Source organism: Crassostrea angulata, chromosome 7 (genome assembly GCF_025612915.1).
Source record: "Crassostrea angulata isolate pt1a10 chromosome 7, ASM2561291v2, whole genome shotgun sequence".
NCBI classification, from domain to species: Eukaryota; Metazoa; Mollusca; class Bivalvia; order Ostreida; family Ostreidae; genus Magallana; species Magallana angulata.
In genome coordinates, this window is record NC_069117.1 from 19,468,619 (window position 1) to 19,482,642 (window position 14,024).

Consider the following 14,024-nt stretch of genomic DNA (forward strand, 5'->3'; position numbering starts at 1 on the left):
AGTTATGGAGCTCTTAATGGTTATCTTAAAGTTATTGTTTACTTTTTAGAACAAGGTCTGTTACCAGAGAGGAGAAGAACTTGGGGAATTTCTTAGATGCTACCAAAGACAAGTGGATTGAAAATTGCTATGAGGTATCAGAGTTATATCAACTTTATGCTGAACATTGTATTGTGGTTATTGCTGCCAATTGCACTTTGCTGTACAAATATGTATTGTTTTTTAAATGATTGTTACCTTTGCTTGTTATTTCAGACAGAGGGTCCTCTCTACTGGACCACCATGGCTCTCCACATCCTGTCTCCAGCCAAGTGGAAAGAAAGGCGTGTGAAACTGTTGGACCGGTGCATGGTGCTGGCTCAGACTCGACATGTCACCCCCGGAGGAACAAAAACGTATGCAAACCTCGAAGTTATCTCACATCGAAACTTTAAAAAGAAAAAGATTACACCTCATTGATTATTGTTTGTGTTAATCATCTGCAATTAAATGATAAAAAAACCATTTAGTTGTGTCCCATTTGCTATAAAAAAAAATAGTGCTATAGATTTGATAGAAATTAGGTTTTCTTTACATATGATGTTTTTGAATTCGTAGGCTAGCAGACAAAGCTGTTAAGGAATACAGTGTGTACAAACCTTACCTTGTGTTCTTTGGAATCATCAATGAAGTCTACCAGAAAGTCTTCAAGGTCAGTAGATAAAAGATCATCTCAGTAAAGCTGAATCTGAAAGGATCAGTATTTATGTTCTTTGTACACTTGGTAAGGGAAATTCTACAGTCATAAGAGAGGTTTTCTGTGGCAGAACACCAGTTCCAAATCTATAGTTCATTGTTGAGGTTTGGCTGAAATGATAAGTACATATGTCATATGAATATTTGGTAATGAAAAATTTATACGGTAATCATAAAGCATTGTTTAATTGTTGATATTACAGAAGGTATCAGTGAATGGGGACAACAGCTGGAGCTCGGCGGTGGCCGACTACATCCGTCACAATGACAAGGCCCTGATCGAGGCCTGTGACAGGGTGCTGGCTGCCTACCAGGACGAAATGCTGCCCTGCGAGTCCTTCTCCGAGTTCTGTGATGTTGTTGGTAAGTTACTAGAACAATGCTTAATTAGATATTTACAACCACTTGTACTTACAATATAATGGTAATTTTTTTATGTTTAAATCAAATAAGGAAATGCTAAGATAAAAATACATGTATGCAGTGAATTAGATACTTGTTCTTTAACCTGTAGATTTTTGGTTTTATTTTTGTAGGACTTCTGGAAGAAATTCCTGACCCAGATTCCTATCTTACAGACCTATTCGCTTCTTTACCTTAGAACCTTCAAGTGATACTTTGATCCTAACGACATGAGTGTGCTTTTGCTGTGAAATATTGTGGATTATTATTGGAGGCAATTGAACATTTTAAGTATCTATAACTAAGCTGCGTCATTGGTTTTCTGTAATTGTGATCTAAAAGATGAATTTTTTAAGCAACAAATTACAATCATGTGAATTATTGTCTAATCCAGATGAACACTATATATAACATCCAGGACACATACAAATATATTACACAAATTTTGAGCACCAAGAATTTTTGAAATATTGACAATAATGTGTCGCTTTTTTTTAATGTTACAAGATATCTGTTTATCGAAAATTGTTGTAATTTGAAAGACTGGCACAATATTTCCTGTAGCTTTATCTTTATGCTTAAATAGCATGTAGCGGTTTTTCAACAAAATGATTTTATTTGATGAAGAAATTTTATTTATTTTGCTTCAGTTATATTTTCTCTAATCATATGAAATGGATGAGATACACAAAAACGTCTTTGAATTCCTTCAAAGCTCTTTAATCATTAGTTCAAGCAATTGAATAAATCTCAAAATTTGCTTTTAATAGTCAGGACATTGAAGACACAACATCTCTGACTACACTTTATCCCAGCTTCTCTTCTCTGCCACTTTTCCATCCATATTTCAAATTTCTTAAATAAGGTTACCTCATTATATAAATTTTAATCATTTACTTGCAAGGAAATAAAGTCCAGGATATCTGTTTTGAAACACCCCTCTATTTTGTCTGATTAAACACTATAAAATATGGGTTTTGCATTGCAAACATGAAAATACCTGGTTTATTATTTTTCATGTTTGTCGATTATTGAAAAACTGTGCAAGCTGTTTCGTTAATTTCTGGATGGGTCAGATATCCAGAAATTAAAAATAATGTCATTTAATAAATAAATGCCATTTAAGTCCCCAAAGAAATTTTTCATTCTTATCAATTTGTCTTAGCAAAATAGGGTCAAGTCTTAAAGAAATTTTCCATATTTTTTTCTCCCTTTATCAAGTTAGATTGCTCTTCTGTGGATTGATAACATTGGACAGAATATAAAATGTACTTGCATGAAAGTAAATGCTCTGTATTGTATGCCTCCTATTGTATTTCTATCAATAAATGTCGTTTTAAAGCTGTTTGGATGGATTTTATCATAGCTTATTTAGAAAATCAATTGCAGAGAAAGAAAAACAAAAAATTGATGTTTTCTCATGTGTCCCTAATATTAATATGCAATTTTATATACATTGTTTACCTTGACTTATATTTTACTTAAAACGTTTTTTTTTTATTTATCTGTAGTAACAATGGAACATGTGGTGATAAAATTTAATTCTTTTTATTTATACCATATGTTTTGAATTGGCTGAGAGCATATTGTTATCAAAGGGGAGGATGTCCCATGCCACTATAGATTATGTCATAGGATACCTTCAAGTGAGCACTTGTCAATACATGTGCAATAATCTGACAGTCTGTTAACACACCGTGTTGTGTCTATAGCCTGTAAGAAAAGCTGTCTTCTTATGAATCATGTTCTAGTGTCGGGATAAACACACTTCTCTACATTGTCCTAGATATTGATAACCCCATGCAGGCAAATCAGATCTGAACAACCTGCAAAATGAACAATTTCAAACTAAACAATCTTTCACATGAATATAAGTGTAAATTGCTCACTGGTGGGCACTGGAAGGCACGGGAAGAATTACTGTCAATATTTTTTTTTAATAAAAGTTCCAAGTACTAAGTGCTTAAGTATAGTACATATCAAGGGTCCTCTAAATGACGTAATTTACACTTTTGATGACAGCAGTAGTCACAACATGGAGATTTATTGTGAAACAGTACCTCCCTGGAATATTTTGTTAAACTTTTGTAGTACTGTGGATATAATTTCAGTCTTCTGATCCTGAGTTCGAGTATAGCGGGGAATTCGGTTTTGTCGAAAGGCAATATTTTTTAAAGGTTAGCTTTACCCCAAATTGAATTGTTCGCCGTTTTCAAGCCGAACACATTTCATATCAATAAAATACCGGTAAATGTTTATGCCAAACTTTTCCTAACGGCGTGGAAGATCCTTCAGTTGAACATAATTGCACAGGTGAGCGACGTGGTCCATAGGCTTATTAAAGATTCGCTCTATTAAAGACTAAATTTATTCAGAATTTTATGAATTGGAAATCAATCATTCAAAGATGAGATTGGTAACCGGTTTGCCATATTGCTTCTCAAACACTTCTTGTTTCAAATACACATTTATAATCGAGATGGCATGAATTAAAAAGCTCACAGCCTTTGAAGACAAGATATAAAGCAAACAGGTTTAAGACGATTAAACCTGGTACTGATTTATTAAAGGTTCATACTAGTGGGGCCACTCTGTTTAACAAATAAATTTTGCAGAAAGTCATTTGGCAATGTTTAATTCTATGTTAACAATCAAACTATTTTTAGTCTTCAAATCAAGTAGTTCACTATATATTGGTAAATTAGCAAAAAAAGTGAACATTGTCTTGGAATATGGAAGTTTGCGAAGCAAAGAATTTAATCCTAAAAAGTATGTCAACTTTTTTATTGTATATTATTATTTTATGTGTTTGATTCTAAATATTCTTTATGTAAAACAAAAAAATGAATTCTATAAATTAGGCAGTTAAGAGATAAACCCAGGACACTTTGTTAATTAATAGAAAGAGATATATTGCTCTCAACGAGGAAATATGATGCACACCGGTGCATGTTGGTCGATGTTCCTCAAATAAACTTCAATCTTTGCAGTGAAATAAATAATGAGGAAATGTTGACAGTATAACTTATGATCTGTACGAGAATAACTCTATCTTTCTCATGAAAAAAAATGTTTCATGTCGAAAATGTCACCGATTATAAAATGAAACGGATTATGTTTGGTAAGTTTTCCATGCTACATGTGAATATCGTCTTCTACTAAATTACGTGAAAATAGTCTTGTAAATTCGCTTCGTATTGATATCAGTTGAAATGTTTCGCGTGAAGTTTAGATTCTTGTGATTTTTTTTAAGCTGGATCTTATGATAAACACCTATAAAAATGTTACATAATATCCATGTTGCGTAATAATAGTGCGCGATTGTTCGCGCTCAGGGTGTTTGCTTTGCTTTTTTGTGAAGATTCCACGTGAAAAAATGCGACACAATTATAATCGTTGAAATATCTCAGGGATTTGAAAAAAGTGTTGAAAAGAATTACCTAGCATGTTTTTGTAAAGATGACAAATGAGAAGACGTCCAATAATTGGACAATATTGTGCTAAATGAGTTCAAAATTGTGAACATTTTCTAATAATAGATAAATAAACAAGAAAGAAACTATAATTGCTGAATCTGACAGCCCTTTCTGTAAGATCTTTTATCTTAATCCGCAAAATGATTATACATTGCAGATTAATTTTTGGTAAGAAAGAAAATTATAATCTTAACCCTCTCGACTCGCCACTGAACATATGCACCACAAAACCGGTTAGACATCAATATTTTGACATCCGGTATCATCGTTCACTTTTCTAGAGGTAGTGCTTCAGATAAGGTAGGTAATCCTTTAAAAATATTCCAAATATACCGGGTATATCATAATATGAGACGTAATGATATGACACAGTGTTAATTAATTAATTAATTGACTTGTTGGTTGATTGCGGTTTAACACCGCTTTAAAATTATTTAGCATTGATTTTAAGTCAGCTTTCCATGCATTCGCTGTGTTCGACCCGAAAACCATACTGTCAGATGAAACAATTATGGGAACAAATTTAAGAAATATTTTCATTTAAAACAACAATGTCTTTCACATTGTTTAGTTTGTTTGATTTAGCTTGTTTGTTTGTTTTTGTCCTCATCAACTTTACTGGTCTAACCTCTTGCTTTGTTGCCTGTCTGGTATTGGTTCGGTCTACTTTCATCCACAGGTCTCATTTCTACAGCAAGGCCTTGCCTGGTTTTTGTTCCCTCCGTATTAGCGATTTGGTTTCCCGCAATAGACAACCTCTCTTTAGAATTGTGAGAGTTAATGTTGGTTGGGAATGAAAAAAATCGTACAGTCCCTACGTCCTCTACAAACTGGAAGATTTCTTGATAGTCGAAATGTTGATTCTTATGAAACAAACATTGAAAAGGATCCCTTAGAGGCTTGGGTCAAATGTAACATCATTTTCATTTCCTTCTTCAGGTGTAAGATGTTCTCTTTCACAAAATGTTCGAGACTACTTTCAGCAACATACCGGTTGGTCCAACCATTCGACGCCAATTTTGGTTGTCTAGACATCCCGGGATCTATAAAAATTCTACAGGTTTCTAGAGACGGTTAATGTTTTCCAAAAGGACAAACAATCTTTATTTGGATGCTGAGATTGGAACATTATGATATGTACATTCAATAAAACAGTTGTGTGCAGATTGTTGTGGGTAATATGATTAAAATTGTCCAATACCTGCAAATGTTATTAACTATTATTAGTGTGTTAATTTGATTCCAAGAGGGCCACTTTAAAGGGGCATGGTCACGATTTGGGCCAAAAATTATTTTTCCGTTTGTAATGTTTACAATGCTTCAGTAGGGCATTTCTAACAGTCAATCAAAATTTGAGTGTCGTATGTCTTGTTATAAGCGATATACTCGTACAGAGCTCAAAGTCCTCTGTCATGAAAACAAAGCTTTTCTTTACGTTTTGAATGCTACAGTAAAAAATCCAGTTTTAGATCTTGATAAACGTTAGAAACTATTTATTTATGCTTAAAAGGAATTAGAAGAGAGAGCAATAAGCTTGAAAAAGAACGTTTACCGTTTTAATGAACCAATGTAAACCAAAACAGGGCGTACATTTACATGTTTACATGAGAAAGAACTGTGAGCTCTGTAGCTTGCTTATAACTCTTCGACTGATACTCAAATTTTCGTTGATCATTAGAAATGCATTTCTTAAGCATTGTAAACAATAAAAATAGAAAATAGAAAAACAAAATTTGATTAAAATCGTGACCATGTACTTTTAAGCTCCAATTTTCGTTCCTTGTATAATAGGCCTTATCAAGTTCTTGAATATCAATGTGGATTCGGCTATGGTAATAATAATTGGTAAAATAAACCAAAAACTACAATAACATGTACAGTTTGTAAGAAAGTGGTTCGGTGGGTGGGGTAGACGTAAATAGAAACTGATATCTCAGCCAAAAAAACCCCCAAAATTACCATACAATGACACTAATGCTTTTGATTGGATTGAAAAGAAAATCCAACAACAGCAATAGTACATACAAAACATATGTATTAATAGGTAACGTACATGAGATAAGATACTCAGGAAACTCTTCGGAAGAAAACGTGACGTGACCAAGACAACAAAATAATATTGGTCACTTGGTTAGACATAACGTAATGTACCGGAACAACGTGTTGGTAAACCACGACACTCAAAAACATACGGGACATCCTGAATAAAGCAAAATATCGTGTAGAAAAAGTAAGACGGAAATAGATACCCCCCCCCCCCCAAAAAAAGGCACCCGAGTAATACAGGACACCGGAAAAGGCTTGCTGAGACCACGACACAAAAAGATAATACAAGTTATCTAAAAAAAAGTGTTGAGAACAGAAAACCAGATTTGCTATGATACAAGATACACTCTATAAAGCGTTAGGAGGTAATGAAACAATAAAAAGACATTCCATGTAATGAACGATACCGAGAGATTAATTAAAACAGCTAACATAAATACAACCCGAACAACACAAGGAACCGACACCCAATGCAGGAATTAGAAAAGATGCGTGTCGAATGCATAAGTATAAAACCGAAAGACATCTGGTAAATTAAACAGCATCTTTTCTTTGGTGGTTCATGTGGGTATGAAGGTAGCAAGCATTGCAGAAAAATGCGAAGCTTGAGTTATGCAACTACGATGACCACTGTCGGATGAAGGAAGTTGTACCACTCACAGGCACCTGACGTTACGAAGTTTTGTTATAATAAAAATAAATACCCTATACCTGTATCATTAGGTATAGGGTATTTTTTTATTTATAACGCCATGTGCCTGTGGTACCACTTTCCACCCAAATATTTAGTCATTTTGATATAGATATCCCTTAAATTTCTGTTGTTTGATTTTTGTTCTTGATTTTTTTTTCAAGTTTTTGGAAATTATGTCAAACAACATTTGACCAATTTTTGAAACCGCAATACATGGATATTTGAATAGAATAAAATAATGTCCTTTTAAATTTATTTCATCACTTATAAAAAAAGAAAATAAGAATACATGTATATAATCATATAAACAAAAAGTACATGTATCTGCATATATGTGGTTTTATTGTGAGCAGGAAGTGTTTTCAAAACTGTTTTTAATAAACCCGAAAGCGTAACAATTTCCTCTGTGTGACATTCTGAAATTCGCTGAGCTTCCTGTACAATATTGATAAAAATGGGAGGATTTCATTGTTGTCTAGTCCATCAATCAAAATACATGTACATGTATATGTTGGCATTTCTATATATAATAAAACAATATTATCGTATTTAATTTTCAAAGATTTTTTCAAGCCGCGGCATCATTTTTATCTGGATCAAGAATTACAATGTAATCAGGGTAAATGAAACTTTTAGCTACACGTGCACAAAATCCACGAATACACGTTCTAAATACATGTAAAAGTAATGGTAATAAAATATGCTCTCTCCTCTATATAAAGTACTTTTCACCAGAAACGGTAATTTTCCACTGAATACTCTATGAGCGATTTAGAAATTATTACTTTCTAGAAACAGTTAAATCAACATAGTTGAAATACAGCTATTATATCATATGAAGAATTCTGCAATGCTATCCAAATGGTGTGGGGGTATTCTTGTTGAAGCAGAACTGTATTTTTTATTTTGTTGCAAAAAGCTGCTAGTATGATAAGTCTGCACATAACTTAAACTTTTATGATAAATAAGGTTTGAACAAATCATTAATTTTTGTAAGAGGAAAGATTTCTCTTCTAAGGAATATATGGCAAATCAATTTTTTGTACAGGAAGACAATAATTCAAGTATGCTCCAATTAAGGCTTCTTAACAGCCTTTTCACACAAAAATATGGCTATAAGATATTTAAAAACCATGATATTTTTGTAATTTTAGTATAAAATAACATTTTCATACAAAAAAAAAATTCCAACTTGAAAATTGCAGCTCATATTGCTTTTACTTAATGCTACGTGCGGATGTTACATCTTCAAAAACCAACACAGCCTGTCTCTGATATAAGCGGTCGTGGGTTCTGACAATGCAATATGATATTTATTTCTACTCATGTACTCTTCTTAGAGTTGTTTCGTATATGCAAACAATTTATGCAATTAGCGGCATAAAATACATGTACAATTATTAAGAGATTGTAGTGTAATTTTTCTGCTGTCCGCCATCCATTACACCAAACCCTACAACATCACAGACTGCATTAAGTAACAGTATACATATACAATGCCTCCGCGCGGTTCTAAAAAAATCATAGGGGGGGGGGGGGGGGGGTTCTCAGAGATAATTTTGTATTGATTATTTCATTGGTTAATTAAATAAATGTGAATTTTCCATTGGGGGTGGATCTGATCTCATTCTAGATCCGCAATGCAATGTACCGTGTATATATGCAGTATAACAAATTATTTGCAAATTATTTGCATGAACGGTTAATTTTTTGAAGAGGAACATGTCATACATTGTAAGTACTTGTCGGCAGGACTTTATTTTCATTTGAATTTAAAGAGGTGGGGTGGTGCACGGTTCTGTCAAGAGGTACCCGTGGAACATGTGAATGAAATAGAAATAAAATAAACCAAATTTAAAGATGTTTTTGAAAAACAATAAAAGGACGGGGGTACGAAATGCTTAGAAGTAGCTTTTCCTGTGCTCTAGTTCGTGTGAAAATTATCACTTGCATGAATCACTATGTATCTCTCGTTAGGCTACTGAGTATTGTGTATCCCTGATTAAATGCGATGAATTAATATCCGCGTGAAATTCCGGGTTAAAAACTTAAAACTATAGGTTTTAAAATCTCACTTATTTTTCTAAAAGTTTTGAACTTGTGAGGTGCATGCGATTTTATATTCTTGCGATTCGGGACAGAACGGGGGAATCGCAGAAGTAAATATACGTATACGCAGTAAAATTAACGAATCTAAAGTATCAGTGACTTAATTACACCATGAGTAAACGAAAACAAACCAGGCAAAGAGATTAAAATACGGTATGTGATATGACTGTTTATACGTTTTTGGTTTAAAATCTAAATCAAATCTGAATAAAAATATTTATGTAAAGTTCTAAATAGAATATTTTTTTCTTCCAAAATACAAAACATAAATATTGTATGCTTCTTATTTACACAAATTTTCGAAGTGATAAAAATGTGTATGTATCATTCACAGCCATGCTTATTGTAGGTTTGTTTATTTTGATATAAATCATGAACATGTAATTGAGTGTCCATGTTTAGATTTGAAGGTGTTTAAGCTATGATACATGTAACTAGAGACATGAACCTCATACATGTGTACCTGTCGACCGACTTCCATATCAAGCTTGCGATGATGATAATTATGATACGGGTGATATTTTTGAGAACTGTAAGATTATATCGTCTCATATATATAACACTGCTGCGCAGACTTAGAATTTTATGTTATTATAGGGGGGGAGGGGGGTCCAGTCACTCCACCATCCTTGAAAATTCAAACTATTTTTAAATTCACATAGTAAACCTACTGAAAATAGAACTCGACCTACCTCGACCTACCCCCCACCCCCACCCCCTCCCCGGCAAACAAAATTATAAAGTATCCCTTTGTACATAAACCTCCCCTCCATGTCTTGATCTGAACATATAAATATTGGAGCGAATGTCATGGTGCGAAACATCCCACATTTTTATTAAACTATATACAGCTACGTTTTTTTTTTCGGGGAGCAGCAATTGTAGCGCGCACACTGCCGCCTGGCGTCATAATGCAGCATTAAATTCATGCAACTTGTATTCGTCTTTATTCAAAGTGCCTTATGGTTTGCGTGTTTGAATTCACGTTTGTAACAGAGATAGAAGAAAGAATTTACACGAATAAGAAGAGAACGTTGCAACATAGCATTAAGCAAAGAATGAAGGATCAAAAAGAATCAAAGTGAAATTGGATAAGCATGAATATGAAAACAATAAAGTGACATGCAAGTGTAAATGTACTGAAGAATAAAGAAGTAAGCATAATGATAATAAAAGCAAAATACATAGAATTTTGGCGGTAATTCCCTTCCATAATGCGCCAGGTGCTAAACGCTTTTGACATATATAGACAAAATAGTACTATATATTTGAAAACTGATTACAACAACTGTCATTAACGACTTGTAAATTTCGCGAATTATGTCAAAATGGGAAGAGTTTTTTTTCTCTCTCGATTGACGCTTTAAATGTACATTGTATTCATATACATAATTTAAACTGTCTGTGGTTCGCGCCGACAAATCTTTACGAACGAAACTCGCGAATATTTCTCGCATGCGAATAAAAGTTGATTTTGATTGAATAAATCTTATTTCACGCAAACCGAACAGTAACGATTACTCAGACAATGAACGCCGTGTACCGTAAATATCTAACATTTAGTTGCATTCAAACATTAATTTATGTCTCGCATTAATTTTTCTTCCTTATTGATAACGAAGTTAGTACATGTAAACGTGCTTGCATTAAAAACTTCAAATATGTCTCTCCAATGCGACATATCAGTAATCGGGGACATTGATGATACGATTTGAATGCAGACTGGTGTCGTATAACATGTTCTACAAAATCGATGGCCCAAAATTTGTACATTAAATATTAATTTGTTTAAAACTGATACTTGTATAGATGGTACATATTATGGGCGGATTTAAAAGAATTTGGCCGGGGAAGGGTCCGAGGGATATTTATGGAGGGATTGGGGGGGGGGGGGGGGTCCGAGGCCAATTTTCGTTAAGTTTGACTGAATCAAAATTAGGAAATTTGAATTTTCCTACTAGGGTGTTCTGGACCCACTCATGACCTCCCTCTAGATTAGCGCATGCATATAGAACTATACCGAGTACCGAAAACTTTAAATGGTGTTCATGCAAGGATTAGGATGGGGAAGTGATATAGGCGTTTTGACGTATACTCGTGTGTGTTATTTTACGAATAGTCATGCATGGTATTGCACTCTAGTTCACAAAGCCCACGTGTGTTAAATTCAGCAACAGGTGTCACAAATAAAATTCAAAATCAATCAATCAAGCAGCAGAAATTCACAAAAGGTCCCCTATGGCAAACAATCGAGTACACCGAACTTCATACGTTGCACCCTGTCCAGTGCTCAAAGGATTGTGTAGTTCTTCACAGGTTGTATTTCACGTGGGTGTTTCTGTTTTAGATATTAGGAACGTGGTTAAAAAGTGTGCAATCGGACGGACTGATATATCTGTTTGAAGGTGTTCCTCGATCACTGTACCTTTCATCGGTACATTTAGTAAGTTAAGTCTCTCTCTCTCCCTCTCTCTCTCTCTCTCTCTCTCAAAATACATTGAGTTAGGCTATCAAGCATTTTAAAATAGATTTTAAGAATTGTTTGTAAATTTTAACTCTAATTTAGTCTAATTCCATGTGTTATTGATACATGTATGTATAACTTGAAGGAATTTTGACTACCAGTACTAATATACAGATATAAGCTGCTGGTGTTATACACTGTAGCTGTGTTCATTTCCGTGTTAAGTAAACTAAAAAAAACACCAAATAGGCAAATACCTCAAAAACTTTTTTCCAAATATACTGTTATCAAAAGAATAAGAACACACCTTTGTAAAATTATACTTTTATTTCACCTGAGCAAGCATGTAAAAACTTACTGTTGGACAAATATTCCAATGACTCATTCTGACTAGATTTTCTTGAATAAAAAACCCCATTGTGGCAATGTTGGGTATAGATTTCAAGCAATAAAACTTATTCTTAAAACAAAAATTGGGTATCAAATTCTTAACTCATTTGAAAATTGTGAAATTAAAAGCTAACACACAAAACACAACATAAGAGATTGATTTAAATCAGTATGTAAATTAAAAATCATTTTTGAGGAAATGCGAGTATTTTAGTAATTACTAAAATAAATGTCATAAAACTTGTTTCCTTTTTTTCATCATAGAAACTGGAATATATATATATATATTTAACAAATTGTTAAATACCCAGGTACGGTCTGGTACTCATTAGGTCATCAATTACACTGGTACATGTAAACAGGATTTTGTTGAAACAGCATACAATTTAAACAATGTGGAGTAAAAATATAAGAATTCTAGACAAATGATTTACCAGAGTATCAGTACTTGAATGAAATACAGTAAAACACGCTTATAACAAAGTCCCAGGGACAGGGAATTTAACTTCATTATAAGCGTAATTTGTTATATCCATCAAGTTTACAACATGAAATAGAGACTTTGGGAATGAAATTCACTTCGCTGTAAGCGTCAATTCATTATAAGCGTGATCGCTATAACTGTGTTTTACTGTATGGTACTTTTAAATAAAATATAAGAGAAGTCAAAAATACTTGCTCTCATTGATTAAGATTTAAAAGACTTTATACATGTACATGTATTTGGAATCTAATGTAAGTTACACATTTTTCTCCAATTGTAGTTTTTATTAATGATATCTGCAACTTGATGCAACAAAGCCAATTTCAAAAGACATGATTTTAAGAAGATTATTGCACACACAAAAATAAATGTAAGTACATGTATCTTTATATAATAATTAGCCTTTTCTATTTTGTCTACTTAATATATATCTCTCTCTCTCTGAGTGATAATTGATATGATCAAGTACACAGAAATTATTAATGGATAAAAAACAAAACATTCCCCACATTTTACAAGTGTGAATTACAACAGCAGAAATACATTGTTCACGTACTGACCACACAAATCATCTAAGGCCTGTTTGCGAAGCTCAGTTCAACATATCTCTGGTCTTGCATGGTCACCAAAAAAAAGAACTCAAAGAAGCCACAAACACACAGACAATTAAATGGAAGTAGAAGTAGCCCCCCACAGGGTACGGGGGTATGAAACAACACGGCTGAATCAGTCTGGCTTTCTACTTATTCATCTCATCATAGAGACCATCATCGAATGATTCCACATAGTGCTCCAAATTCACAGAGTGTTCCCTGTTTATGGGCAGTTTTTTAATGTCGCTCAGTCCGATGGGGCGTTTGATATCACTGTAGTGTTTCTGTCTCCTCTGAATGCACTGCTTGATTTTTCCTTTGATAAGATCTGTGTACAACAGCGTGTTGTACTCGGTCAGTTTAGACAGTCTCTCAAAGGATTTCTTGGGGTATTTGAAATTGAATGTTGAATATGGTCTTTGCGGATCGTCAAAAATATCAAAGTCTGCAAATTCTTTTTCTTCATCTGTTGTTCTGGGAACACCTGAAAAAAGGATAACAATCAAGTCTTTACTATTCAATCAGTCAAAATTTCGAACAATACCACTCCATTTATAATTCAACCTTAAGCATCTAAAGTTTTAGGGAATCAAAAAATTCAAATAATGTTTGTCTAAACCAGCACAGATAA

The 14,024-nt window shown here is 33.5% G+C and overlaps 2 protein-coding genes and 1 long non-coding RNA gene across 14 annotated transcripts in view; 2 read left to right on the plus strand and 1 right to left on the minus strand.

Moving 5' to 3' along the window:
* The window catches only part of LOC128192940 (E3 ubiquitin-protein ligase UBR4-like), a 38,114-nt gene extending 35,632 nt beyond the window's left edge, over nt 1–2,482 (plus strand). For all 3 annotated transcript variants that reach the window (XM_052866040.1, XM_052866041.1, XM_052866042.1), the window contains exons 103-107: nt 50–134; nt 256–395; nt 598–691; nt 939–1,098; nt 1,272–2,482. In XM_052866040.1, coding sequence (XP_052722000.1) covers nt 50–134; nt 256–395; nt 598–691; nt 939–1,098; nt 1,272–1,336 — 544 coding nt within the window. In that variant the 3' untranslated portion in view covers nt 1,337–2,482. The remainder of the gene's footprint in view (nt 1–49; nt 135–255; nt 396–597; nt 692–938; nt 1,099–1,271) is intronic.
* Nucleotides 2,483–3,070: 588 nt separating this feature from the next.
* LOC128192948 (uncharacterized) lies at nt 3,071–13,182 on the plus strand. 4 transcript variants are annotated; one of them, XR_008244578.1, is made up of 4 exons: nt 3,071–3,314; nt 4,771–4,913; nt 11,810–11,905; nt 13,081–13,182. It is a non-coding gene; the product is annotated as an uncharacterized LOC128192948 (long non-coding RNA). The 4 variants fall into 4 exon arrangements; XR_008244575.1 differs by having other exon boundaries at nt 3,126–3,906; XR_008244577.1 differs by lacking the exon at nt 3,071–3,314 and adding an exon at nt 4,151–4,258.
* The window catches only part of LOC128192942 (cytosolic phospholipase A2-like), a 29,233-nt gene continuing 27,443 nt past the window's right edge, over nt 12,235–14,024 (minus strand). For all 7 annotated transcript variants that reach the window (XM_052866047.1, XM_052866048.1, XM_052866046.1 and 4 more), the window contains one exon: nt 12,235–13,877. In XM_052866047.1, coding sequence (XP_052722007.1) covers nt 13,540–13,877 — 338 coding nt within the window. In that variant the 3' untranslated portion in view covers nt 12,235–13,539. The remainder of the gene's footprint in view (nt 13,878–14,024) is intronic.